At 46.0% G+C, this 25,943-nt stretch overlaps 1 protein-coding gene across 1 annotated transcript in view; it reads left to right on the forward strand.

Annotated features, from left to right (window-relative positions):
• Nucleotides 1-11,018: 11,018 nt before the first annotated feature.
• Nucleotides 11,019-25,943, forward strand: part of LOC111971556 (transmembrane protein 151B-like) — an 18,601-nt gene continuing 3,676 nt past the window's right edge. The window contains exons 1-2 of the mRNA XM_070449265.1: nucleotides 11,019-11,118; nucleotides 12,996-13,225. Coding sequence (XP_070305366.1) covers nucleotides 11,019-11,118; nucleotides 12,996-13,225 — 330 coding nt within the window. The remainder of the gene's footprint in view (nucleotides 11,119-12,995; nucleotides 13,226-25,943) is intronic.

Genomic DNA, 25,943 nt, shown 5'->3' on the forward strand with positions numbered 1-25,943 from the left:
ATTTACTTGTTCGTGTGTGTGTGGTGCTGTGTGTGTGTGTGTGTGTGTGTGTGTGTGTGTGTGTGTGTGTGTGTGTGGTGTGTGTGTGTGTGTGTGTGTGTGTGTGTGTGTGTGTGTGTGTGTGTGTGTGTGTGTGTGTGTGTGTGTGTGTGTGTGTGTGTGTGTGTGGTGTGTGTGTGTGTGCGTGGCTGCGTGTGTGTGCCTGCGAGTGTGCGTCTCACTGTGAGTAGTTATGTACAGGCTTTTAGGAGTGATTGTGCCGGACGTTTCGATTTGAGAGCAGCTTGTCTGTTCGCCACATCATTGTCTACACACTTCAACATTCCACATGTGTTATACTAATTAAATCTATAGATTTAGTTTAATTTGTTGGTCTTAGTGCTTGGGCTGGGGGGTACCCATATTGGGCACACGCTAGCAAAGTCCAGACTCACTTCTCTTGTAATGGAAAGGTTTCAATGGAAGTGTTTTCCAGGCTCTAATGTGTTTGGTATTTGCACAACTCAGAGCTGTCTGGCCGTCTATTTCCCTCTCATTCCTGTACATTAGGCCTTCCTCTCTGATTCATCATGGACCATCAGTCTTTTTAATCTATTACTCTGAACCGCAGAACTATTGAGCATATAGAGCGAATGTTTTCCACCAACGCTGATTAGAATCGCTATGTTTCCTGAAAACAGAATTGCTGGGTAGGGGTGTTTCATTGTGTGTCTAATATGGAAAGTACAATAAAGTGAATTATCACACATTGGGAGTACACACCGTTCAGTCTTTGTTTGATCTGATTTGTTGATTTAATTTTATTTGCGCAGCACAAAGGTACGTCAGTATGCTGAGTGACAACAAGCACTCCAATGCAGTACATGGACGAGTGTGTGTGTCAAAGACCAACGACTGGAGCTAATCGAGTCCGAGTCAAGACCAATTGACAGGGGGGGTGAGATGAGTCAAGTAGACAGAACGTCGAGGGATATGGGTTGAAGACTGAGTCAAGACCAAGACCGGCGGGGGGGTGAGACTGGAGTTCAAGACAGCAAGCACCCGCAGGAGGGTGAGATGATCTAGACTAGACAGTGGGTGGCGATCAGAGCCAAGACGCGGGGAGGGGTGAGACTGAGTCAAGACCCAAGACTGGAGGGGGGTGAGACTGAAGTCCAAGACCAAGACCGTGCAGGGGGGTGAACTGAGTCAAGACGCAACCGGACTGGGAGGGGTGAGACCATGATTGTCAAGACCGAAGAACGAGGGGGGTGACGACGAGTCAAGACAAGACCCATAGGAGGGGAGGGTGAGACTGATTCAGACCAAAAGACCGAGGGGGGTGAGACTGAGTCGAAGACCAAGACGGAGGGGGGGTGAGACTGGAGTCAAGACCAAGACCGGCAGGGGGTGAGACTGAAGTCAGCCAAGACCGGAGGGGTGAGAACCTCGAGTCAAGACCAAAGACCGAGGGGTGGTGAGACTTGAGTGCAAGACAAGACCGGAGGGGGGGGGGGGGGTGGGGGGGGGAGGGGGGGGGGGGGGGGGGGGGGGGGGGGGGTGAAGACTGAGTCAAGACCAAGACGCGGTCAAGGGGGGGTGAGACTGAGTCAAGACCAAGACCGAGGGGTGTTTGAGACTGAGTCCCAAGACGCAAGACCGGAGGGTGGTGAAGAACTGAGTCCAAGACTAAGATCGGAGGGGGGGTGAGACTGAGTCAAGACCCAAGATGGCAGGGGGGTGAGACTCGAGTCAAGACCAAGACCGGAGGGGGGTGAGACGATCAAAGAACCAAAGACCGGGGGGTGGTGAGACTGAGTCAAGACTAAAGATCGGAGGGGGGGTGAGACTGAGTCAAGACCAACGACCGAGGGGGTGAGACTGAGTCCCAAAGACCAAGATCCGGAGGGGGGGGTGAAGACTGAGTCAAGAACTCAGATCGGAGGGGGGGTGAGACTGAGCTCAAGACCAAGACCTGGAGGGGGGGTGAACTGAGTCACAATACAAGGACCGCAGGGGGGGGGTGAGACCGGAGTCAAGCACCCAAGACCGGGAGGGGTGGTGAGACTGAGTCAAGAAGACTAAGATCGGGGGGGGGTGGACTGAGTCCAAGACCGAAGACCGGGAGAGGGGGGTGAGACTGAGTCAAGACCAAGACCGGCAGGGATGGGTGGAGAACTGAGTCACGACAAGACGGGGGGGTGGGTGAGCTGAGTCAAGACCCAAGACCGCAGGATGGGTGAGACTGAGCGAAGCCCAAGACCGGGAGGGGGGGTGCAAGACTGAGTCAACGACCAAGACCGGAGGGGGTGGTGGAGACTGAGTCAAGAACCAAGGAACCGGAGGGGTGAGACTGAGTCAAGACCAAGGACCCGGGGGGGTGAGACTGAGTCAGAAAAATAACAAGTCCAATTCAAGACCATGATTGAAATTTGTCAAAATCACCAACCATACAATACAGAGTTCCACAAATGTACAGTATTTCTGCTGTTCATCAATGTCAGAACCAATATATGGATCAAGAATGTGGGATAAAGCATTGCTGGAGGGAAAAGTCAGAGCCACTCTACAAATTATTACTCACACAAAGTCCTGTGTGGTCTCCCGCAGCGGTTTCATCCTTATAGTTTCACCCCCTCCAGCTCTGGTAGGTCTCGAGCAGTCCGTCGTAGATAAGCACTTAGCGAGCTGCTTTCTGTGACGCAGTTTGCCCGTGACGCCCACATGACGCGGGCTCAAGTAGCTTGTTAGCTACGGGAATGGTAGTTCTTCAGACATCTGGACAGAAGGCGTTGTGGCTGGGCTGCTGTCCATGTTTTCGGTGGTGTGTTCCTCACTGTAAGATCGCTTGCCATGGGTCGTTGCTGTCGCGCAAGGCCCTGCTTAACAGTGTTTTTTGCTAATCTTGACAGCTGACTCTGCCTTGCCATTTGCTTTTGGGTGTCCTGGAATGGAGGTCACGTGGTCAAACTCCCATTCTGAGGCGAAACGCTTGAACTGTGCAATGAATTGTGGGCCATTGTCTATGATTACCTTGTCAGACTGACCTTGCCGTTGCAACTGCGCCTTGCACGCGTTTATACCGTCTCTGCAGACAAGTCAGGGAGCAGTTCAATTTCCCAAAAGCAGAGAATGATCAACGATGAGAAGAAGTCCTTTTGTCTGTGCTGAATAAGTCCATGCTGATGATTTGCCAAGGCCCTTGTGGGCAGTTCGTGGACATCAGGTTTCCTTTTGCTGTTCATGAGCGTACTCGTTGCATGTGGTACAGCTGCTGACAAAGTCTTTAATTTCTGCTTGCATGTTTGACCAGTATAATGTTTCATCGAGCCTGTGTAGATGCGTCACATCAAACGTGACTGGAGTGTATGCGGTATAAGCCAATTCCTCCTTTGGTCATCTTTCCTTCCAGTTCCTGCTGCCAATGACTGGAACGAACTGCAAAAATTCTGAAGCTGAAACACTTATCTCCCTCATAGTTTAAGCATCAGCTGTCAGAGCAGCTCACATATTACTGCACCTGTACATAGCCCATCTATAATTACCCAAACAACTTCCGCTTCCCCTCACTGTATTTATTTATTTTTATTTAGCTCCTTTGCACCCTATTATTTATATATTTACTTTGCACATTCTTCCACTGCAAATCTACCATTCAGTGTTTTACTTGCTATATTGTATTTACCTCGCACCATGGGGCCTTTTTTGCCTTTACCTCCCTTATCTCACCTATTTGCTCACATTGTATATAGACTTATTTTTTACTGTATTTATTGACTGTATGTTTTGTTTATTCCATGTTGTAACTGTGTTGTTGTATGTGTCACACTGCTTTGCTTTATCTTGGCCAGGTCGCAGTTGTACAATAGAGAACTTGTTTCTTCAACTAGCCTACCTGGTTAAATAAAGGTGAAATATTTTTTTTTTCAAAATCGCTTTTGAGACACATCTTTTGCAAAGTGATATTAGTTCCACAAGCTCTGCAGGGTTTTCCGTGGGCAGGGCAGTGCTCTTTGCCAGTGTCTGTGTATTCCCCAGTATTTAAGTGCTATGGGCTCTCTCTGTGGTCCGTTCGTGGTGAACTTACTCTGCCTCTTGGTTTGTCTGAATGTCGTGCCGGCAACACAGCGTGTAAACAGTATCAACTTCGAGCGTGGGCTGTTTCGATTTCATAGCTCTCAATTCTCATGTCAGTGACTTCAGCAGTGCGGACATTTCAATGGCAGTTTAATAATGTAAGCCCTCTTCTTAGTAGAACGCCGGCGCGTTCCTCAAATTTGCCAAATTCCCAGTACTAATTTTGTCACGAATCAATTCATCTTTCAATCCCCGTATCACAATTAGCAGCATTTCTCTCTGAACACGGTTAACAAAGTTGTATACGGACTCACCCTCTTTCTGTTGCAGGCTTCCCCCGAAAAACTGAACCTGCTTTGTAAATGACGTTCTCTGGCGTTTTTAAGTAATTCTCCAATGCATCCATATAGCCTTTGCATCAACTGTTGTCTTGCTGTGAGGGGAGATTGTGCCGGTAGATATACCTGCTTCGCTGCCATTAAACTCTCAGAGTTACCGCTTGTACTCGTGTGTTTCCATGTAGACCGGTCGCGCAGCGGCATAGTCCCGAAATTCAATCCCGAAGTTGTCCCAAATTAGTATTCCAGTCCCTGTGAGAACCATGGGATTTGGTGGCGGAAGTTCGCGTACCATACGATGGAATGGAGATTTCTATCGTGCCTTCAGTCATGAGGTAGTTAGTGATGCTAAGCTGCCAGCTAAAACGACGTTTGAATCAGTGTGTACTGAGATGAGAAAAAGCGTGTGTTTCGCATATTGGGAACGTACGATGCGCCTGGGATGAAACTAGTACTGTTGTAGCTACAAAAAATAGACAAACCGTGTGGTTTTCGAGCCACTATTCTTGAATACCATTTTCATATGATGTGTTGGATAAGAGATAAGCCAACCAATGTCAAGTTCAATAGCCTTGTTCATGCAATGTACAAACCCTACACGCGGATCGGAACAGTCCGGCTAGTCGATTACGCTATTCAACCAGACTCCAACAACCACCTTACAACACACAGAGAAGCACAAATGTCTCTCCGGCTCGCCGCCTCGCCTATTTGGGCAAATCTGACCCATAAACTCTATCCTTCCGATTCATAGCTTACACAAAAACATAGCAGAAGTACCAGTAAATCGTCCATAAGGAAGTGCGTCAGATGAAGCGATGGCAGAGCTACAAACGGTTTTGCTATCACAGGATCGCTTGGAATAATGTTCCGGATTCTTCCAATCGCATTGAGAGTACACCACAGTCAGTCACTGCGCTTCATCACTAAAGTGACTGACAATGTTTCCCCACGTGACCCGGGTACTACATATGCCCAACTAGAAGCCATGATTAAAGGCACAACACCTCATCTGAGCTAAAGGCGTAGAGCTGCCACTTTCAAATGAGAAAAGCTCCTCTAGCTATTGGCCCTCCGGTGCGACCATGTCAAACAGGCAAGAACGCAATATATACGGAACTAAGATTGAATCGTACTACAAAGCCGCAGTCGCGCTCCGTCTTATATGCGGGGGACTTGCAAACTATTTAACAGACTACAATAGGGAAGCACAGCGTGAGCTGCCAAGTGACCACGAGCCTACCAGGACGAGCTAAGATCGCTCGTTATCTATCGCATTCCATGAAGTGCTTGAAAGCAGTAATGCTCACATAACAAACCAATCCAGAAACCTAGACCCACTCATAATTTGCATTACCGCCTAAACCAGATCCACAGATTGGTGCAATCTAGTGCACTCAACACTGCCCTATCCTACCTGGACAAAAGGAACACCTACGTGAGAAGCTATTCAGTGACTACAGCGTCAGCTTTCAAACACACCATAGTACACTCAAAAGCTCATCACTAAGCTAAATCCTGGAAATAACACCGTTCCTCTGCCAACTGGATCCCTGGGCTTACCTGACGGCCAAGCCCAGGTGGTGAGGGCATGGTAGGCAAAACATACGCCTTGCTGATCCCCTTTCTCAGACTGGGAGCCTCAGGGGTGGCGTGTTCAGCTCCTCCTGTGCTCCTGTTTCAGGGCCATGGACTGCATGGCCAGACACAACTGTGGTAGGCCTGATACCGACAATGATGAAGACAGCCTTATAGGGAGGCGCCAAGAATACAAACGTCTGATTCCACAAACATGAATCAAGACAAAGGAGATGGTGTGGGGCTTAACAGCGAAAGGAGGACCGAGCACGGTCGCCCCCATTTCAATCGACGTAGTGGAGCAGGTTGAGCTTAAAGTTCCTTGGTGTCCACTTCAACAACATACTGTCTATGGATTCACAACCCCAAGATAGCTTGTGAAGAAAGACACGACAAGTGCTATCCCCCTCAGGAACAAAAAAAAATTGGCTATGGGTCTCTAGCTATTTTCTTCCGATCAAAAGGTTCATCCTACCATAAGGACTAACAGCTGCAGATCATCGAGAAGCAGATCCCTGACTGGTTGCATCACTGCCTTGTTATGGCAACTGCTCGGCTCCTGACGCAAGAACACTACAGAGTGTCATGCATACAGGCCCAAGTACTCACTGGGGTGCTTGTCCATCCGCGACTTCCTCTACACAGGCCGGTGTCATTGAGGAAGGGCCTTGGCTAAAACATGTCAAGAACCCCAACGCGACAACCGCACAGTCCTATGGGACGTGTGTTCTTTGCGTCATACTATATACCAAGCGATGGCAGAGCAGTACGCCCCCCCCGCCCGTCCCCGCTAGGGAGTGCAGTCTAGACCCAAGGCTTTTCTCCCAAGCCATAAGACTCCCTGGAACAGCGATGAGTAGAATTGGTCCGCGGACTATTTGCATTGTCCGGGGCTCCCCCTCCCTTTTTTGAATGGTGCTGCTGGGCTGCTCTCTGTTGGATTCAAAAATAGGTGGAAGAAACACAAATAGAGGAAATATAAGCAAGGTACGTAGTCAACTTTAAATGAATACAGTCATGTACATACTATCTGACTATATCCAGTCCTCCATTAGCCCGACTAAACGGTGCCCCGCAATTGGCTACCCGGACTATCTCCATTGTGTCCCACCACCCGCCCGTCCAACCCTCTTTTAACGCTACTTGCTAACCTCTCTGTTACTTCATAAACTCAGCAAAACAAAATTAAACGTCCTCTTCACTGCCCTGCGTTTATTTTCAGGCAAACTAACATCGTGAGTAAGATTTGTATGAACATAATACACAAGAATTCAACACTCTGACATTATAAACCTGAAAAGAGTTCACCCACCAACAAGACATGTGACTTAACAGAAATGGAATAATTGTGTCCCTAGAACAATCAGGGGAATCAAAATCAAAAAGTAACAGTCAATATCTGGTGTGGCCACCAGCTGTCATTAAGTACTGCAGGGACTCTCCTCTCATGGACTTTAAAACCCAGATTTGCCCAGTTCCTTTGCTCATGAATGTTACCACTCTTCTACACCACCTCTTCATCCAAGCACCCTGCAAGTTTTCCCTGAACAATTTTCTGGAGGAAGTGGCCCTGCCCTTCCCTCCGTCCAAAACGTCCCGAGAGTGCTTCAAATGGGATGAGATCTCGGAGCTCTGCTGCCATTGCAAGAACCTGACATTCGGTGAGACTGAGTCAAGACCAAGACCGGAGGGGTGAGACTGAGTCAAGACCAAGACCGGGGGGGTGAGACTGAGTCAGAAAAATACAAGTCCAATTCAAGACCATGATTGTAAATTTGTCAAATCACCACCATAATAAGAGTTCAAAATGTCCAGTATTTCTGTGTTCATATGTCAGAACAATATATGGATTCAGAATTGTGGGATAAAGCATGCTGAGGGAAAATAGAGCCACTCTACAAATTATTACTCACTCCAAACACATGGGGGAACAATGGGGCCTTCTACCCTTCAGAGATGGCTAAGGATTTATAAATAATATGACTTATAATAATATCATTAGTAATGATAATGATCCGGAAGAGATGGTTGCCATTTTAAGGGCTGTGTGTTTTTTTTTCCACTTTATTTTACTTACGTTGTCGTAATGTTTCTGCTATGTTTTTGAGTAAGTATTGGCTCTGACAGGGGTAGGTTAGTGTGCACGAGTCTGGAGAGTCTTGGGGTAGAAGCCTCCACCTTCAGTTGCTCATGTCTCAATTCTGCGCCCCTTACCCTTAGGCCTGGACTGTGATCCACTCATCTAGGTGAGTGTATGGCGGTGTTCTGGTTTGTCTCTCTGCTACCGCGCAGATCCACCGATTGCAACGATAGAGGGAGCCAACATCCACCAGGTAAGAGACGTGGTGCAACTCTCTGTAGGCACGTGCCAGCCTCCACAGTCCTGTGTGGTCTCCCGCAGCGGTTTCATCCTTATAGTTTCACCCACCTCCAGCTCTGGTAGGTCTCGAGCAGTCCGGTCGTAGAAGCACTTAGCGGCTGCTTTCTGTGACGCAGTTTTGCCCGTGACGCCAACCATGACGCAGGGCTCAAGTAGCTTGTTAGCTACGGGAATGGTAGTCTTCAGACATCTGGACAGAAGGCGTTGTGCTGGGTGCTGTCCATGTTTTTCGGTGGGTGTGTTTCTCCACTGTAAGATCGCTTTCCATGGGTCGTTGCTGTCGCGCAAGGCCCTGCTTAACAGGTTTTTTGCAATCTTGACAGCTGACTCTGCCTTGCCATTTGCTTTTGGGTGTCCTGGAGGAGGTCACGTGGTCAAACTCCCATTCTGAGGCGAAACGCTTGAACTGTGCAATGAATTGTGGGCCATTGTCTATGATTACCTTGTCAGACTGACCTTGCCTTGCAACTGCGCCTTGCAGCGTTTTTATGACCGTCTCTGCAGACAAGTCAGGGAGCAGTTCAATTTCCCAAAAAGTCAGAGTAATGATCAACGATGAGAAGATAGTCTTTTTGTCTGTGGCTGAATAAGTCCATGCTGATGATTTGCCAGGCCCTTGTGGGCAGTTCGTGTGACATCACGGTTTCCTTTTGCTGTTCATGAGCGTACTCGTTGCATGTGGTACAGCTGCTGACAAAGTCTTTAATTTCTGCTTGCATGTTTGACCGTATAATGTTTATGAGCCTGGTGGTAGCATGCGTCACCTAAAACGTGACTGGAGTGTATGCGGATAAGCCAATTCCTCCTTTGGTCATCTTTCCTTCCAGTTCTCTGCTGCCAATGACTGGAACGAAACTGCAAAAATCTCTGAAGCTGGAAACACTTATCTCCCTCACTAGTTTAAGCATCAGCTGTCAGAGCAGCTCACATATTACTGCACCTGTACATAGCCCCATCTATAATTTAGCCAAACACTACCGCTTCCCCTCCTGTATTTATTTATTTATTTATTTAGCTCCTTTGCACCTTTATTTATATTTCTACTTTGCACATTCTTCCACTGCAAATCTACCATTCCAGTGTTTTACTTGCTATATTGTATTTACCTCGCTACCATGGCCTTTTTTTGCCTTTACCTCCCTTATCTCACCTCATTTGCTCACATTGTATATAGACTTATTTTTCTACTGTATTATTGACTGTATGTTTTGTTTATTCCATGTGTAACTGGTTGTTGTATGTGTCACACTGCTTTGTTTATCTTGGCCAGGTCGCAGTTGTAAATGAGAACTTGTTCTCAACTAGCCTACCTGGTTAAATAAAGGTGAAATATTTTTTTTTTTCAAAATCGCTTTTGAGACACACTTTTGCAAAGTGATTATTAGTTCCACAAGCTCTGCATGGTTTTCCGTGGGCAGGGCAGTGCTCTTTGCCACGTGTGTGTGTATTCCCACAGTATTTACATGCTATGGGGCTCTCTGTGTTCACCGTTCGTGGTGAATTACTCTGCCTCGATTGGTTTTGTCTGAATGTCTGCCTGGCAACAGCGTGAACAGTATCAACGTCGGAGCGTGGGGTTTCGATTTCCATTGCTCTCATTCTCATGTCAGTGACTTCAGCAGTGCGGCACATTTCAATGGCAGTTACTAATGTTAAGCCTCTCTCTCTTAGTAGACGCCGGCGCGTATCCTCATTTGCAATTCCCAGTACTATTTTGTCACGAATCAATTCATCTTTCAATCCCCCGTATTCACAAGTAGCGGATTTCTCTCTGAAACGGGTTACAAAGTTGTGTACGGACTCACCCTCTTTCTGTTTGCAGCTTCCGAAAACGAACCGCTTGTAAATGACGTTTCTGGCGGGTTTGAAGTAATTCTCCAATGCATCCAATATAGCCTTWGCATCAYACTGTTGTCGTGCTGTGAGGGTGAGATTGTGCCGGTAGATATACCTGCATTCGCTGCCCATTAAACTCCTCAGAGTTACCGCTTGTACCTCGTTGTGTTTCTCATGTAGACCGGTCGCCAGCGCATAGTCCTCGAATTCATCCCCGAAGTTGTCCCAATTAGTATTCCAGTCCCCTGTGAGAACCATGGGATTTGGTGGCGGAAGGTTCGCTACCATAGCGATGGAATAGGAGATTTCTTTGCCTTCAGTCATCGAGGTAGGTAGTGATGCTAGCTAGCCAGCTAACGAGTTGATCAGTGTTGTGACTAGGAGTAGGAAACAGCGTGTGTTCGCATATGGAACGTAACTGCGCCTATACTGTATTTAGCTACAAAAATAACAAACGTGTGGTTTTCGAGCCACTTCTGATACCATGTTTCAGTATGATGTGTTGGATAAAGGAATAAAGCCAGACACCAATGTCAAGTTCAATAGCCTTGTTCATGCAATGTACAAATCCCTACACGCGGAGTCCGGGGAACAGTCCGGCTAGTCGATTACCTATCAACCAGACTCCGTAACAACCACCTTACACACAGAGAAGCGTACAATGCTCTCCCTCGCCCCCCATTTGGCAAATCTGACCATAACTCTATCCTCCTGATTCATGCTTACATGCAAAAACTATAGCAGGAAGTACCAGTAAATCGTCCATAAGGAAGTGGTCAGATGATGCAGATGCAGAGCTACAAGACGGTTTTGCTATCACAGACTGGAATATGTTCCGGGATTCTTCCAATCGCATTGAGGAGTACACCACATCAGTCACTGGCTTCATCACTAAGTGCACTGACAATGTTGTCCCCACAGTGACCGTACGTACATACCCAACTAGAAGCCATGGATTACAGGCAACATCCTCACTGAGCTAAAGGGTAGAGCTGCCACTTTCAATGAGAAATCCCGCTATGCCCTCCTGACGAACCATCAAACAGGCAAAGCGCCAATATAGGGCTAAGATTGAATCGTACTACACCGGCTCCGACGCTCGTCTTATATGGCGGGGCTTGCAAACTATTACAGACTACAAAGGGAAGCACAGCGTGAGCTGCCAAGTGACACGAGCCTACCAGACGAGCTAAATCACTTCTATGCTCGCTTCCATGAAGTGCTTTGAAAGGCAGGTAATGGCTCACATTAACACCATTATCCCAGAAACCCTAGACCCACTCATATTTGCATACCGCCTAAACAGATCCACAGATGGTGCAATCTCTAGTGCACTCCACACTGCCCTATCCTACCTGGACAAAAGGAACACCTACGTGAGAATGCTATTCATTGACTACAGCTCAGCTTTCAACACCATAGTACACTCAAAGCTCATCACTAAGCTAAGGATCCTGGAAATAAACACCTCCCTCTGCAACTGGATCCTGGGCTTCCTGACGGGCCACCCYCAGGTGGTGAGGGCAGGTAGCAAAACATCCGCCTTGCTGATCCTCAACACTGGAGCCCCTCAGGGGTGCGTGTTCAGTCCCCTCCTGTGCTCCCTGTTCACCCATGACTGCATGGCCAGACACAACTGTGGTAGGCCTGATAACCGACAATGATGAGACAGCCTATAGGGAGGCGCCAGAATAACAACCTATTCCTCAACATAATCAAGACAAAGGAGATGGTTGTGGGCTACAGGAAAAGGAGGACCGAGCACGCCCCCATTTTCATCGACGTAGTGGAGCAGGTTGAGAGCTTCAAGTTCCTTGGTGTCCACTTCAACAACATACTGTTATGGTCCAAACACACCAAGATAGTTGTGAAGAAGACACGACAATGCCTATTCCCCCTCAGGAAACAAAAAAAAATTGGCATGGGTCCTCAGATCTTCAAAAGGTTCTACAGCTGCAACATCGAGAGCATCCTGACTGGTTGCATCACTGCCTGGTATGGCAACTGCTCGGCCTCCGACCGCAAGACACTACAGAGTGTAATGCATACGGCCCAGTACATCACTGGGGCTGCCTGTCATCCAGGACCTCTACACCAGCCGGTGTCAGAGGAAGGCCCTAAAAATTGTCAAAGACCCCAGCCACCCCAGTYATAGACTGTTCTCTCTACTACAGCATGGCAAGCAGTACCGGAGTGCCAAGTCTAGGACCAAAAGGCTTTTACCCCCAAGCCATAAGACTCCTGAACAGGTAATGAAATGGCTACCCGGACTATTTGCATTGTCCCGCTCCCCCATCCCCTTTTTTATGGTGCTGCTGCTCTCTGTTGATCAAAAATGCACAGTCACTTTAATAATACATTCATGTACATACTACCTCAATTAGCCCGACTAACCGGTGCTCCCGCAATTGGCTACCCGGACTATCTCCATTGTGTCCCACCACCCACGACCCGCCAACCCCTCTTTTACGCTACTGCTACTCTCTGTTACTTCATAAACTCAGCAACAAAATAAACGTCCTCTCACTGTCAACTGCGTTTATTTTCAGCAAACTTAACGTGTAAAATTTGTATGAACATAACAAGATTCAACAACTCTGACATAAACTGAAAGAGTTCCACAGACATGTGACTAACAGAAATKGAATAATGTGTCCCTGAACAAAGGGGGAATCAAAATCAAAAGTAACAGTCAATATCTGGTGTGGCCACCAGCTGCATTAAGTACTGCAGGGAATCTCCTCCTCATGGACTTACCCAGATTTGCCAGTTCTTGCTATGAGATGTTACCCCACTCTTCCACCAAGGCACCTGCAAGTTCCCGGACATTTCTGGAGGAAGTGGCCCTAGCCCTCGCCCTCCGATCCAACAGGTCCCAGACGTGCTCAATGGGATTGAGATCCGGGCTCTTCGCTGGCCATTGCAGAACACTGACATTCCTGTCTTGCAGGAAATCATGCACAGAACGAGCAGTATGGCTGGTTGCATTGTCGTGCTGGAGGGTCATGTCTGCAGGAAGGATGAGCCCGCAGGAAGGGTACCACATGAGGGAGGAGGCTGTCTTCCCTGTAACGCACAGCRTTGAGATTGCCTGCAATAACAACAAGCTCAGTCCGATGATGCTGTGACACACCGCCCCAGACCATGACAGACCCTCCACCTCCAAATCGATCCCGCTCCAGAGTACAGGCCTCGGTGTAACGCTCATTCCTTCGACGATAAACACGAATCCAACCATCACCCTGGTGAGTCAAAACCGTGACTCGTCAGAGAAGAGCACTTTTTGTCAGTCCTGTCTGGTCCAGCGATGGTGGGTTTGTTCCCATAGGCGACGTTGTTGCCGGTGATGTCTGGTGAGGACCTGCCTTACATTAGGCCTACAAGCCCTCGGTCCAGCCTCTCTCAGCCTATTGCGGACAGTCTGAGCACTGATGGAGGGATTATGCGTTCCTGGTGTAACTTGGGCAGTTGTTGTTGCCATCCTATACCGGTCCAGCAGGTGTGATGTTTGGATGTACCGATCCTGTGCAGGTATTTTTACACGTGGTCTGCCACTGCAAGGACAATCAGCTGTCCATTCTGTCTCCCTGTAGCGCTGTCTTAAGCATCTCACAGTACAGACATTGCAATTCATTGCCCTGGCCACATCTGCAGTCCTCATGTCTCCTTGGAGCAGATGTGCAGGGATCCTGGGCATCTTTCTTTTGGTGTTTTTCAGAGTCAGTAGAAAGGCCTCTTTAGTGTCCTAAGTTTTCATAACTGTGACCTTAATTGCCTACCGTCTGTAAGCTGTTAGTGTCTTAATGACCGTTCCACAGGTGCATGTTCATTCATTGTTTATGGTTCATTGAACAAACATGGGAAATAGTGTTTATACCCTTTACAATGAAGATCTGTGAAGTTATATGGCTTTTTATGAATTATCTTTGAAAGACAGGGTCCTGAAAAAGGGCTGTTTCTTTTTTTGCGGAGTTTATATGCATAGTCACCTTAACCATACCTACATGTACTTACTACCTCAATTAGCCCGATTAACCGGTGCCTGTATATAACCTCGCTACTGTTATAGCCTTGCTACTGTATATAGCCTCGCTACTGTTATTTTTCACTGTCTTTTTACTGTTGTTTTTATTTMTTCTATTCTATTTATATCTGTTGTTCACCTAAAACCWATTTTTTATTWAAAAATTGCACTGTTGGTTAGTAAGCATTTCACTTTAAGGTCTACACCTGTTGTATTCGGCGCATGTGACAAGTAAACTTTGATTTGATTTAAAAATAACACTGTTGCATTTAAAGTGGAACTCACAGCATTTTAGCAACACGACATTTTATTAAAATCTGTTCATATACACCCCCAGGAAGAGTATGACACTTWWAAAAAWAAAAAATACAATTGACCATTTACATATGTTCATTTTCACGGTTTCATAAATTCTTAGAATGTTTAGGAATTATGTATACTAAGGCATTTGTGAAAATTGGGAAGTGCATTTGGACAATTAATAGACACTGCAGTAAATTAAACAGAATGAAAACATCTKTCTTGTCCAGGACTGGAGTCTACACAGACCGGTGTGCTGTAGCCAATCAGAGCTACAGTAGGCCTTCATACAAACAAGCCATTTGCCCTATGGGACAGCCATCATTCACTTTGAACTGGACTGTGTGTTTACAGGCAGTTGCAAAGGGCGACTTTAGATCATAAGAAAGCATTCGCCAAAAGCCACAAAATACACTTGAATGTATTTCTGCAAATATGTAAATACCACAGGGGTCCTTATAAATTTGGGAACTTTACAGTCCTGTTGATCAAACAACCATGAAAAGGTGAGCTCTCTCTCCCTCAGTTATGCACATCAATAACAACAAGATCAACAACTACTGCTAGCCAGAGCAAGATGAGCTAAAATCTTACGATGGAACATTGGATAAACCCTCTCAAACTTTTTCAGCTAGTTGGCTATCAAAATTGCACTGATAAATGATGGGGAATTGTAGCCTCCTCGCCCTTCTGCAGCTTGCCTGCCAATGGATGCTTGTCCCAACCAAGCACCGAAGCTGACTGGCTAAAGTTGACTAGCTTGCTAGCTAGCTATTTCCAGACACAAATGAGAGAACACCTCACTCTGACCATTTTACTTGCCGTAGCAGAGCTGGTTAGGCTTTTCACATGTTATCTAGAGCGTTCTTGACCAGCTACAACTTAGTTTGCATACGTTTACTGATACCAGTCATATTCAGCATGTGTTGCGGATTCGTAAATTCATCAGTTGTTCTGCGTTCTGGCACACTCAGACAAGAGTGCTCTGAAATCAGAGTGGATAGCCAGAGTGAATTTGCGAACACAAGAGATATGCTAACTGGATAACAGTCGTTCAAGATCTTGCTAGCTAACAAAATGACACCTGCATCTCTAGCTGTGTTTATCTAATGTTAGGCTCTGTGTTTTTAGCTTGCTACATAAATAGATGTGCTAGCTTATTAGCCACGTTATGACTGACTTGTGATCATTGTCCTTACTAGTTTGATTGTATTGACATTCCCAGCCTTAGTTACATTTGTCAGTTTTTGTACAGAATATTGAGTCATTGAAACTGAAATAGTACATTCCGAATGAAGGCACCAAACAATGTACCAGGTCAGCTGTGATTTACAACCTGAGAGCAATTTGTTTTGGACTACCAAGAAATGTATTGGTGAATTATATTAATCATGCATTGAACTGTATTAATCTATTCTGCCAACAATGCCTTAGTGTACGTCATGGAATGTTGAGTCACATAGAACCTGTCTTTAAAACCTCTTCTAAAGTTGTTTTTGTAGCATGAAGTGGGAACTTGATATTTTTGACTGATATTATGATTGTCTGTTTGTTTCATATCTGCAAAGTATGGTAGCAGTTCCACTTTAAAATTTATGTCACTGGTTACTTTGTGTGCTAAACRTGAAAAAAWAATTTGCAATGGGAAATAACAGTTGTACATTTCGATTGGGAAATACTCAATGGTTGTGTTTTTGTATTCTTATGATTGGGACCTACTGGCTTATTATGTCTGAGTTTATGGACTACTTATCCTCTAACATCATGCTGTGTATGACTGCTGTCTTTCCATCAGGCCTATGCAGTGGAGCCTTGAGAAGTGGGTATACTCTAATTTTGTGCCTCTGGGCCCACCCACAAACAGTGCATGATGACAATTGCACATCACAAATAGCCTACTAACCAACACTTCGGACCAAACCTTTTCAGTACCTGGTTTGCATACCCATTGTTGCCTTAGTTAGCATTTACTGGTAGATATCATACGTTGAAACGTCTTCCCTACCCTACCGGCTACCTATGTCATTCTTCTGTGAGCTGCTCCATTCCAAAACCAGTTGAGCGCTGCACACACTTGCTGCCTGCAGAGGATATTCCACTGAAACTAGGCTGTGTGTGCTGCGTGCATGTGAATATATTTCACATGCTTTGCAATTGTGTAGGCTACTTTGTGCATGATTTCTCTATTGTACTACATAATTGATAAATCGTATAGTCCACTACACTACTTAGTTACGCATCAGTAGGGATTAAGAAGTGATACACAAGGCCCTCTGAATAAATAAGTGGGTATACGGTTTATACCTGCGTATACCCTCCAAGACACCACTGGACCTTTGTGTTTTACAAAAAGTGCACTCTCCTACATGAGAGCTCTGGTATTACGGTTGCTGTCCTTTCAGAATGATGAACCTGTCACACACTGAAGGCCCATTGGTTCTCCACTGTACAAACATGTCTAGGCTATTATGAAATTTATGTTTCAAGAAAGGAGTGTATATATTTGGCCGGGCGAAGCGGTTTTATGCACTGACTGAATGGAAGCTGATAATTATTAGTTTTTACTCCGCTTGTCGCTGGAAAAAATTACTAGTCCTCACCATCCAAGACCAAGTCAAGGCCGAGTACAAATTGATTTGACACCGAGACAAGGCCGAGACACTCAATATGTGGTCTCCAGACCAGACTCATACTACAACACTTACGGACAGACACACTTTGTAAGCTTGAGAAGGTCTAGATGGTGTCCATTATGACAATGAAATTCCTCTTAATTAACAACAGTGAGACAGTTAAGAAGGTGGAATAGACCACCTAAGAAGCTAAAACAGCACTATGTCCAGCTCTGTGCAGCACAGGGGACAACCCCACAGCAACCTGACAACTACAGTAGGTTTACTTAACCAGAACTATAAGCACAATGTAATTATACCATTTCCATGTGATAATACTATGTGTAGCAGTCATTCAGGCCACTATTTCCTCTGTCCTCTCACTGAAATGATTACCAGACTGAATGACAAACAGAAGAGAGTAACTGAATACTGTTTGTTTAGCTTAAGACAGAATTCATGGACTGAGCTGGACGGGTCTTCCTGAGAAATGAGTTGGGGCTAATTGTCAGAGAAAGTGAGAGTGAGACACAAAAGTACACACACGTACGAACATAAACACACATGCATGCGCGAACACGCACACACACACACGGACACTCACCTCCCTGTGAGAGAGTGAGAGTATTTCACAGAGAGGGCAGCACCACACAGCGACTACATGTGTAACCCATTTTATAGGCCTATGCCATGGGAAATACATACCTTATTCCTAGACTCCAATTTCCATAAGATTAATTCTGGGAGAAATAATAACAAAACCGACCAACTTGTTAATTGGTTCATATTTCAACATTTTAACAACTCAGAATAAGGCATCCATTTTGTGATAAAGAGAGACAGGTGTGACTTTAGGCTGGGAAGCACTGAGCACACAACCTGGTTCTTAGTGAGTCTATACCTCTCTGAGTCCCACTGAAACACAGTGGGAACACGCTGAAACACGCTGAGTCTGGACCCCAAGAACTGGGCCCCTGTGAAGCCTACACACACACACACACACACACACACACACGCACGCACACACGCACGCACGCACGCACGCACACACACACACACACACATTAAGGCAGGCATACCCACACCCTCACACACCTGCGGAGGCCGGATCTCAGATCTCAGGTTCTGACAGGGTCTCAGCTTCGGGGTCTCTCTCTCATTTCCTCTGTCCTCCCTGGTCAGTGTGTGGCACACTGGGGTTTTCTCTGAGCCTGATAGCAGTCTGGGTTTTACTGTACGCCCCTGTCATTTCCACTCCTGAATACCAGCACTGGCACCCCAGCCTTTAATTTCCACCCCAGACCACCCAAATTTGTTGAGTATTCCTATGATACTGGGTTGCTCTGGCCATGGGGTATAGGGGTAGCCATGGCTGGTGATTAGTAAGCTGTATGTAGGGCCTCACTGTGTGTTCCTACAGGCATTATGGTCATTTCTATCCAAAGCCTCCGACAAAGAACAGCCAGAACTCCCATTAGAGATGCAAATCCAGTCTGTGTGAAGGAGGATGGTTTCAAGGATAGAATGAAGCTGCAGATCTTATAGGGACAGAACTCACTCCCTCCTCCTTCTCCCCCTTTCTGCTCCTCTCTTTTCCCATTCTCTCTCTCTCTCTCTCTCTCTCTCTTCTTTCTCTAACAACCGCCTGCCCTCCTTATGGTTCATAGATTCATTAGTGTCTTTGTGCGGCGTTTCAGTGTGTGTATTCTCTGTGTGTCGTAGCGACGCATCTCTGTAGCCTGGTTAAACGGTGGCTATTGTCTCGCCGTTTAGAGATTTCCCTCCCTGCCATCTCCTCACAATACCCTCACACCAACAACTGTGTTACTGCTGCAGCAGGCACATGCGCACACACAAGGCTCACACACACGTCAGCGGCTCACAATAGTCTCATACCAACAACTGTGTTACTGCTRCAGCAGGMACATGCGCACACACAAGGCTCACACACACGTCAGCGGCTCACAATAGTCTCATACCAACAACTGTGTTACTGTTGGACTGTATACCACAGCATTGCAGCACTAGATTGAGACGAAGCTACAGGAATTAGGAGCTACACACTCACTCACACACTYACACACGCGCACACACACACACAACTGAATTGTAGGATTTGCATCTCATTTTGCTACTGTGTGTGAGTGAGTGTGGGTGTTTCAGCCTATGAATACCTCTGTGTCACACAAAAAGCTGTTGTGAGGAAGAAAGCAAGGAATAGACCCAGATTTAGATGCACGGTGACAGCTTAATATACTGGATGCCTCCGCTCTCTCTCTCTCTGCCCTGTTCACTGAATCAATGGGAGGAGGATCCTTTAGTTGTTCTGTAACACACAACATGCACACGCATTGCACACACACACACACAAACTCCAGTGGATGACCTACAAAATGTTGGTCAAGACAGGCTTTATGTGGCCGCTGAAAGGAGGAGAGGCCTGATTAGGGGGTGAGAGAGAGTTCAATGGTTCTGTATGCTAGTAGACTGGGGTTCAATTCACCTCTAGTCAGTTCAATGGAGCTCTAAGGCAGGGGACCGGGGTGGGTTCAATGGAGCTGTAGTCATTCCAATGGCTGTGTGAGCTGGTAGACTACAGTTCAATGGCTCTGTGTGTTGGAGTCTGTTTTGGGAGAAGGGTACCGGCAGGTCTCTGTTCAGAGGCCTCTCAGGGGCCGTACACAGGCCACAGACCTGCAGGTCACAGGCTCATAGAAGCAGGCTCCAGCCAGGAGGAGATGAATAGCACACAGTCCTCCATGCTGTTAAACCAATCCCCTCACTCCACCTCACCACCTGACCTCCCATTCAACCAGCAGCACGTTCAAATAGATGAAAACCTGAGGGGGATTTATTCTATGCATCACTGGCTGATATTCTCCTGTTTATTCACATCAGAACTGAAGACCGAGTGAGGTAAACTAATGTAAAGCAGCTGCTTGAATCTGAACTGCCTTATTAATGAAAATCACTTTCACCACTTGAGAGGTGCCTTGGGATTTGCTTAGATTTCCAAGCAATCTAAACTGGACCAATAGCAAAGAGCACGTTCAGCATCTCTCAGAACATATAGCGGATTGATATGGTCCCACCCATTATAGACAGAAGGAAGGTCTATAAGTGAAGTCTATAAATGCTTGTGGGTGTAATGGTTGTTTGTAAAGGTTTAATGATATGACCCTTCCCCTTTCTGGGCCTCTTGTGAAACAGGCTTGGCATACCGAAATGTGTATTCCGCATTTAACCCAACCCATGTGAATAAGAGAGGTGTGGGGGGCTGCCTTACAGGTTTTTACAATCACTTTGACACTAATTTCAGAACCTTATGGTCATGTTTCAAAACTCTAGACACAAAACTCAAAACGGTCATCACTTGTAACACAGGCTGTCCAATGTTCAAAACATTGCATTGTGCATTCATATCTTTAAAGAAACCTTGCACATGCAGAATCATTGGTTCAAATAACTCACTTATCATGAAATACCATAGGAACATTCATTTAGATCACCCACACACAAGATACCGATAGTTTCACTGTGTAGTTGTTCGTACAATCATTAAATCTTGTGCTTCAAAATATGTGACACGTGTCATTATGCTACTACACGTAAATACATCACTGTAAAAGGACTAGTAGAGAGAATACTTCAGACACAGTGGAATCATTGAACAAAATATGAAATTTATTGACGAAATACAATAAAATCACAACATAGGTTTCTTTGAATCAAAGCAAAAATGATTAATTACAAAAAAGAAAAAACAGTTAAAGGTCAACTGCAGTGTTCCTCACCTGGCTTACTGTAAAAAGCTAAACAAAAGATTGATTACTGTACTTCTATATTTCCATCAACCCTGTCTTGTGGATTTGGCCACAGGTTCTCATCCACATCACAATGGATGTTTTCATTAGCCAAACATCTTGGGAAGAATCTTCGGGCATGGTGAATCCAGGCCTGACACTGGTCTGCCGTGATGTCATTGCATGCGTCATCCATAGCCTGGAGAAGGGTGTCTTGTTCGTGAGGGCGCCTATCATATACCTTCCACTTCTATGTGGAGAAAAATCCTCACTCGGGTTAAGGAAAGGAGAGTATGGGGGTAAGTATAGGGTGGTAAATTGTGAATGGSCCTGAAACCATGCTTGCACCATTTGAGCATGGTGGAACCTGACATTATCCCACACAATGACATAGGTCACGCCATCAGCTCTACAGACCTGATTTAGCTCATCAAGGAAGGTTATATTCGAACAACGAATCATGTGGCTGCCTGCAACTCAAWATATAGAGTATATAGAGTAGAGAGCTTTAGATGTTGTTCGACCAAACATTAGAACGGGCAAGATGCGTAATCTAAGCAACTTTGACCGTGGTATGATTGTTGATGCCACACATGGTGATTCCGGCATCTCAGAAACAGCTGCCCTCCTGGGATTTTTACGCACTCCCGTCTCTAAAGTTTACAGAGAATGGTGCGATAAACAAAACACATTCAGTGAGCGGCAGTTCTGTGGGCAAAACACCTTGTTAATGAGAGAGGTCAGAGGAGAATGTCCAGACTCATTCAAGCTAACAGAAAGGCCACAAATGCTCAAATAACAGCTGTTTAAAACAATGTTGTGCAGAAGGGCATCTCTTAACGTACAACACCATGAATAATTCAAGCTGTTGTGGAGGCAAAAGGGGGTCCTACCCAGTACTAGATAGGTGTACCTAATAAAGTGGCTGGTGAGTGTAYAGTAATGTCAAATCTGAAAACATGGTCTGAAAAAGTGGTACATGGGACCATAGAAACAGTGTCTGATAAAGAATGATGATGAAATATTACAGCCATAGATAATGTAGTCCAATTGGTTCATGTTCCACGGTAATTGGTGTCAATGGATCTCGTTATCCTGAAACTTTCATGATCTAAACATGTAATATTGTTTGTCAGTTTCCATAAAACTATATATTAAAGGTAATGCAACAGTTACTTATCATTTTGAGCAGTTGTATCAATTGATAGTTAGATCATTGTAATGAAATGAACAGACAGTCATCTCAGATGTAAATGTGTGAATTTCATTTTGAAATGGTAATACTTTGATGTTAAGTTGTGTCATTTTGAACAGGTGATTTTAGTTCAATGAACAAATGATCTTAACTTTATGTGTATTGTATCCAAGCAATTGGAAAAAGTGTTAGTTTTGAAAAATTTGCATTTTGATCATTGGTTGTGAGTTTTGTGTCTAGAGTTTTGAAAAATTACATCAAGGTTCCTAAATTAGTGCCGAAGTGATTGTAAAAACCTGTAATCAACATCATCGGCGAGCAACTGTTGTTGGAGGTAACTGCCTTGCTCCACCTTGCTGGTGTGGGGATTCAAACTGGCCCAACGCTCTTAACCGCTAAGCTACCAGCCGTCTACCACCCAAGGGTCAACTTGGGAATCCCTGTGGAATGCTTTCGTGTGTGTGTATGTGTGTGTGGTTGTGTGTGTGTGTGTGTGTGTGTGTGTGTGTGTGTGTGTGTGTGTGTGTGTGTGTGTGTGTGTGTGTGTGTGTGTGTGTGTGTGTGTGTGTGTGTGTGTGTGTGTGTGTGTGTGTGTGTGTGTGTGTGTGTGTGTGGTGTGTGTGCTTGCTCTCCTTCCTTCCATCCCACCAGCCAATATTCAGGGTTGTTTTTTATTGTCCCACACAAATTGGTCGGGAACTCTCCAGGGGCCTATCAGAGCTCTATACAGCTCTCTGCTTTTCTTCTCTTTCATTACATTTAAAATAGGAGCCGTCTCTAGAGAGAGGTAGAGAAGGAAGGAGGGAGAGAGAGCTCTGGGATTGAGCTGTGCTGGGTTAACCATTGTGCTTAGTCAGACAGTCTCTCTCCCTCTACCTCTCGCTCCTTCTCTCCATGTGAACAGGGGATTTACATACAGTCTGGTGTTCAGGTCAGACCTGTTGTAAAGCCTCATTATTAGGATAATTCAGAGCTGCAGACGCGTGGTTCTGTTTTACTATTCTCTTCTTTTCAGACATTTCTTTCCCCTTTCTTTCTTTCTTTCATTCTTGTTGAGAACAACAGGTGATCATAGACTGCTGTTCTGTCTGGCCCCACTATTCTACTCCTGAACAGTAGGACAGTGTTTTTGTGTCTGCGTATTGGTGCATCTATGTACTTTTTTTGTGTTGAGTGTACCCCTGTTTAATCCAACMATTTTTTTTCTGATGGTGTTGAAGCATTGAGGCCAGATTACTTTAATCCACCCCTTCTGTGGAGTTCAGGATAAGTCCCTGCGTCTAAAAACAGAAGATTGACTGTAGTGAGAGGGAACTGAACACTGTTCCAAGGGTCAATGAGATGCCTCTCCTGGCTGCCCGCTCCCTCCTGCGGCCCTGCCGTATCCAGCAATTATGCTAATGCTAATTATGCTAGCGGGCGCTGGGTAGCCGTGTAGCCCAGGGCCAGTCCCATTCAGTCCCATTGAGATGCTTAACCCCAATCTAACGGGCCATTACTGCAACAATACTACCTCAGTGTGCAGGATAAACCCTCCACTCAACAGCAGAGACTAGGACCATACACACAATCTGCTAGTCATCAAGAATTCTGTCTCTGTCTCTTTCTCTATGTCTGTCTCCACCCTCTCTCTCTGTTTCCTCATGCCCCTAGAGATGTATGTGTGTTTGTCTAACTTCTACCCTATTCCCCCCTCTCTCTTTCCTCTCCCTCTCTGTACACCATGTCTCCATAGAGAGTGAGGTGTGCTGTCTGTTCCCTCAGGACCAGACACCAGAGCCAGAGGTTACTACAGTAACACTGATTCTACACCTACAAGAGCGACAACCGACATCAGAATGTTGTTGTTGAATATTAGGGCACATACAGTATACAAAACAAATTCATCTTCATACATGTTATTTCCCTCTCTGACTATGTGAACATCTCTTAATAAAGCTGTCTGGTTGTTTTCCAGTAATATTCCTGATGTCACATAATCCTAGACCAACAGTTGATAGGACTCTATACTGTAGGTCAGGGTGAAGTGTGTTCCCTGATGACGCTCTGAAACCTTTAATACATTCCTGACTGGAGATTCATTCCTTACCAGACTCTCACACGATAGAGTGACGACAGTCTTTATTTGCTACAACAACAAATAAGTCGTTAATTGCTTCTTCGTATGAAGGGAACTTTCTGGCCTTTCTCTATTGAGACACCATCTGTCTTGAAACCTCCAATTCTCAGACATGTCAGGAGCATCCTCGTACAAAACAATCATCTCCTATCTCATCCCTGACAGTGGAGGTTTGTTCCCAGAGGGAATAGCAGAGTGTGTTGGACGCTGAACACACACACATAAAGGAGAAGAGTACTTGATGAAGAAGCAAAGTGTAAATCCTGTTTAGGACGGTTCAGAGTGGTTGAACCCACTAACCTGACGCTCCTGGCTGTCTGACTGGTTCTTTGTGAGTAAGACACTCTGATGTGTGTGTGTGTGTGTGTGTGTGTGTGTGTGTGTGTGAGAGAGAGGGAGGAGAGATAGAGAGAGAGGAGAGAAGAGAGAGAGAGAGAGAGAGAGTTTGTGGTGTTTCATCATGAACCTCCAAGTTCCAGTTTCCCAGTGTAAGAAGGCAGATCATTGCTCCACGCTCAGGCCTGCCGACACACGTGGAACAATCGCACGCACGCACACACACACCACACACACACGCACACACATCACATCACAGTCACATTCACATCACAAGGAAGCAGCGCATAAGGTCAGCTGCAGAACAACAACATCAGTAGGAGATTCCTGATCCCAGGACTGTTGTTTCTGGACAGAGTTCCCCCAGTATTGGCAGGTGAGGTTGGTTGTGTGAGTTGTCCTCCAGGTTGATTATTGGCGGCAGAGGTACATCAGTAAAGCCTGCTTAAAGAACCCTAAACCCTGTAATCCTGGTTGGGCTGCTCTGCAGTGTGGGAACAACACACACACACACACGTTCAAAACCATCAAAAAATAGGCAGTCTGGCCCAGTCCCACTGGTATTGACACCATCAGCTCATTGGCCTTTGGGTGTTGATTAAGGACAGTTGGGGGTGACTTGCAGTGTGTGCTTGTGGGTGTGCATGGCGGAGTGTTAAAGTGTATTACAGAAAAGGTAGCGGGTTGAGAATGTGTGTTTGTGTGCGTTTGGTGTGTGTGGCATGTGAGTGTGCGTTGTGCCGTGAGCGTCTGTGTGTAGTGTGTATGTGCGCGTGCGTGTGGCGTGTGCGTGTGCGTGTGCGTGTGCGTGTGCTGTGCGTGTGTGTGTGTGTGTGTGTGTTGTATGTGTATGGGTTAAGATGAAGGGCGGCTTGGCTGGTGTTTGTGTGCTTCAGAGGGTGGGGATCCCACTGACAAACACAAAGCAAACAGGATTGTTCAGCGTGGGGTGGTGTGTGTGTTAGGGAGAGAGAGAGAGAGAAGAGAGAGAAGAGAGAGAGAGAGAGAGAGAGAGAGAGAGAGAGAGAGAGAGAGAGAGAGAGAGAGAGAGAGAGAGAGAGAGAGAGAGGAGAGAGAGAGAGAGAGAGAGAGAAGAGAGAGAGAGAGCAAGGGAGGAGAATGTGTGTGCACTTTATTGTGAGGCTCCAGTTCCCCACTGTAGGAAGCCAGATCACTGCTCCACGTTCAGCCTGCCGACACACTGGAACAATCCTGTTTACACACACACACACACACACACACACACACACACACACACACACACACACACACACACACACACACACACACACACACACACACACACAGACACACACACACACACACACACACCACACACACCACACACACAAACACAACCCAACAC

This window comes from Salvelinus sp. IW2-2015, linkage group LG2, assembly GCF_002910315.2.
Source record: "Salvelinus sp. IW2-2015 linkage group LG2, ASM291031v2, whole genome shotgun sequence".
Lineage (NCBI taxonomy): Eukaryota > Metazoa > Chordata > Actinopteri > Salmoniformes > Salmonidae > Salvelinus > Salvelinus sp. IW2-2015.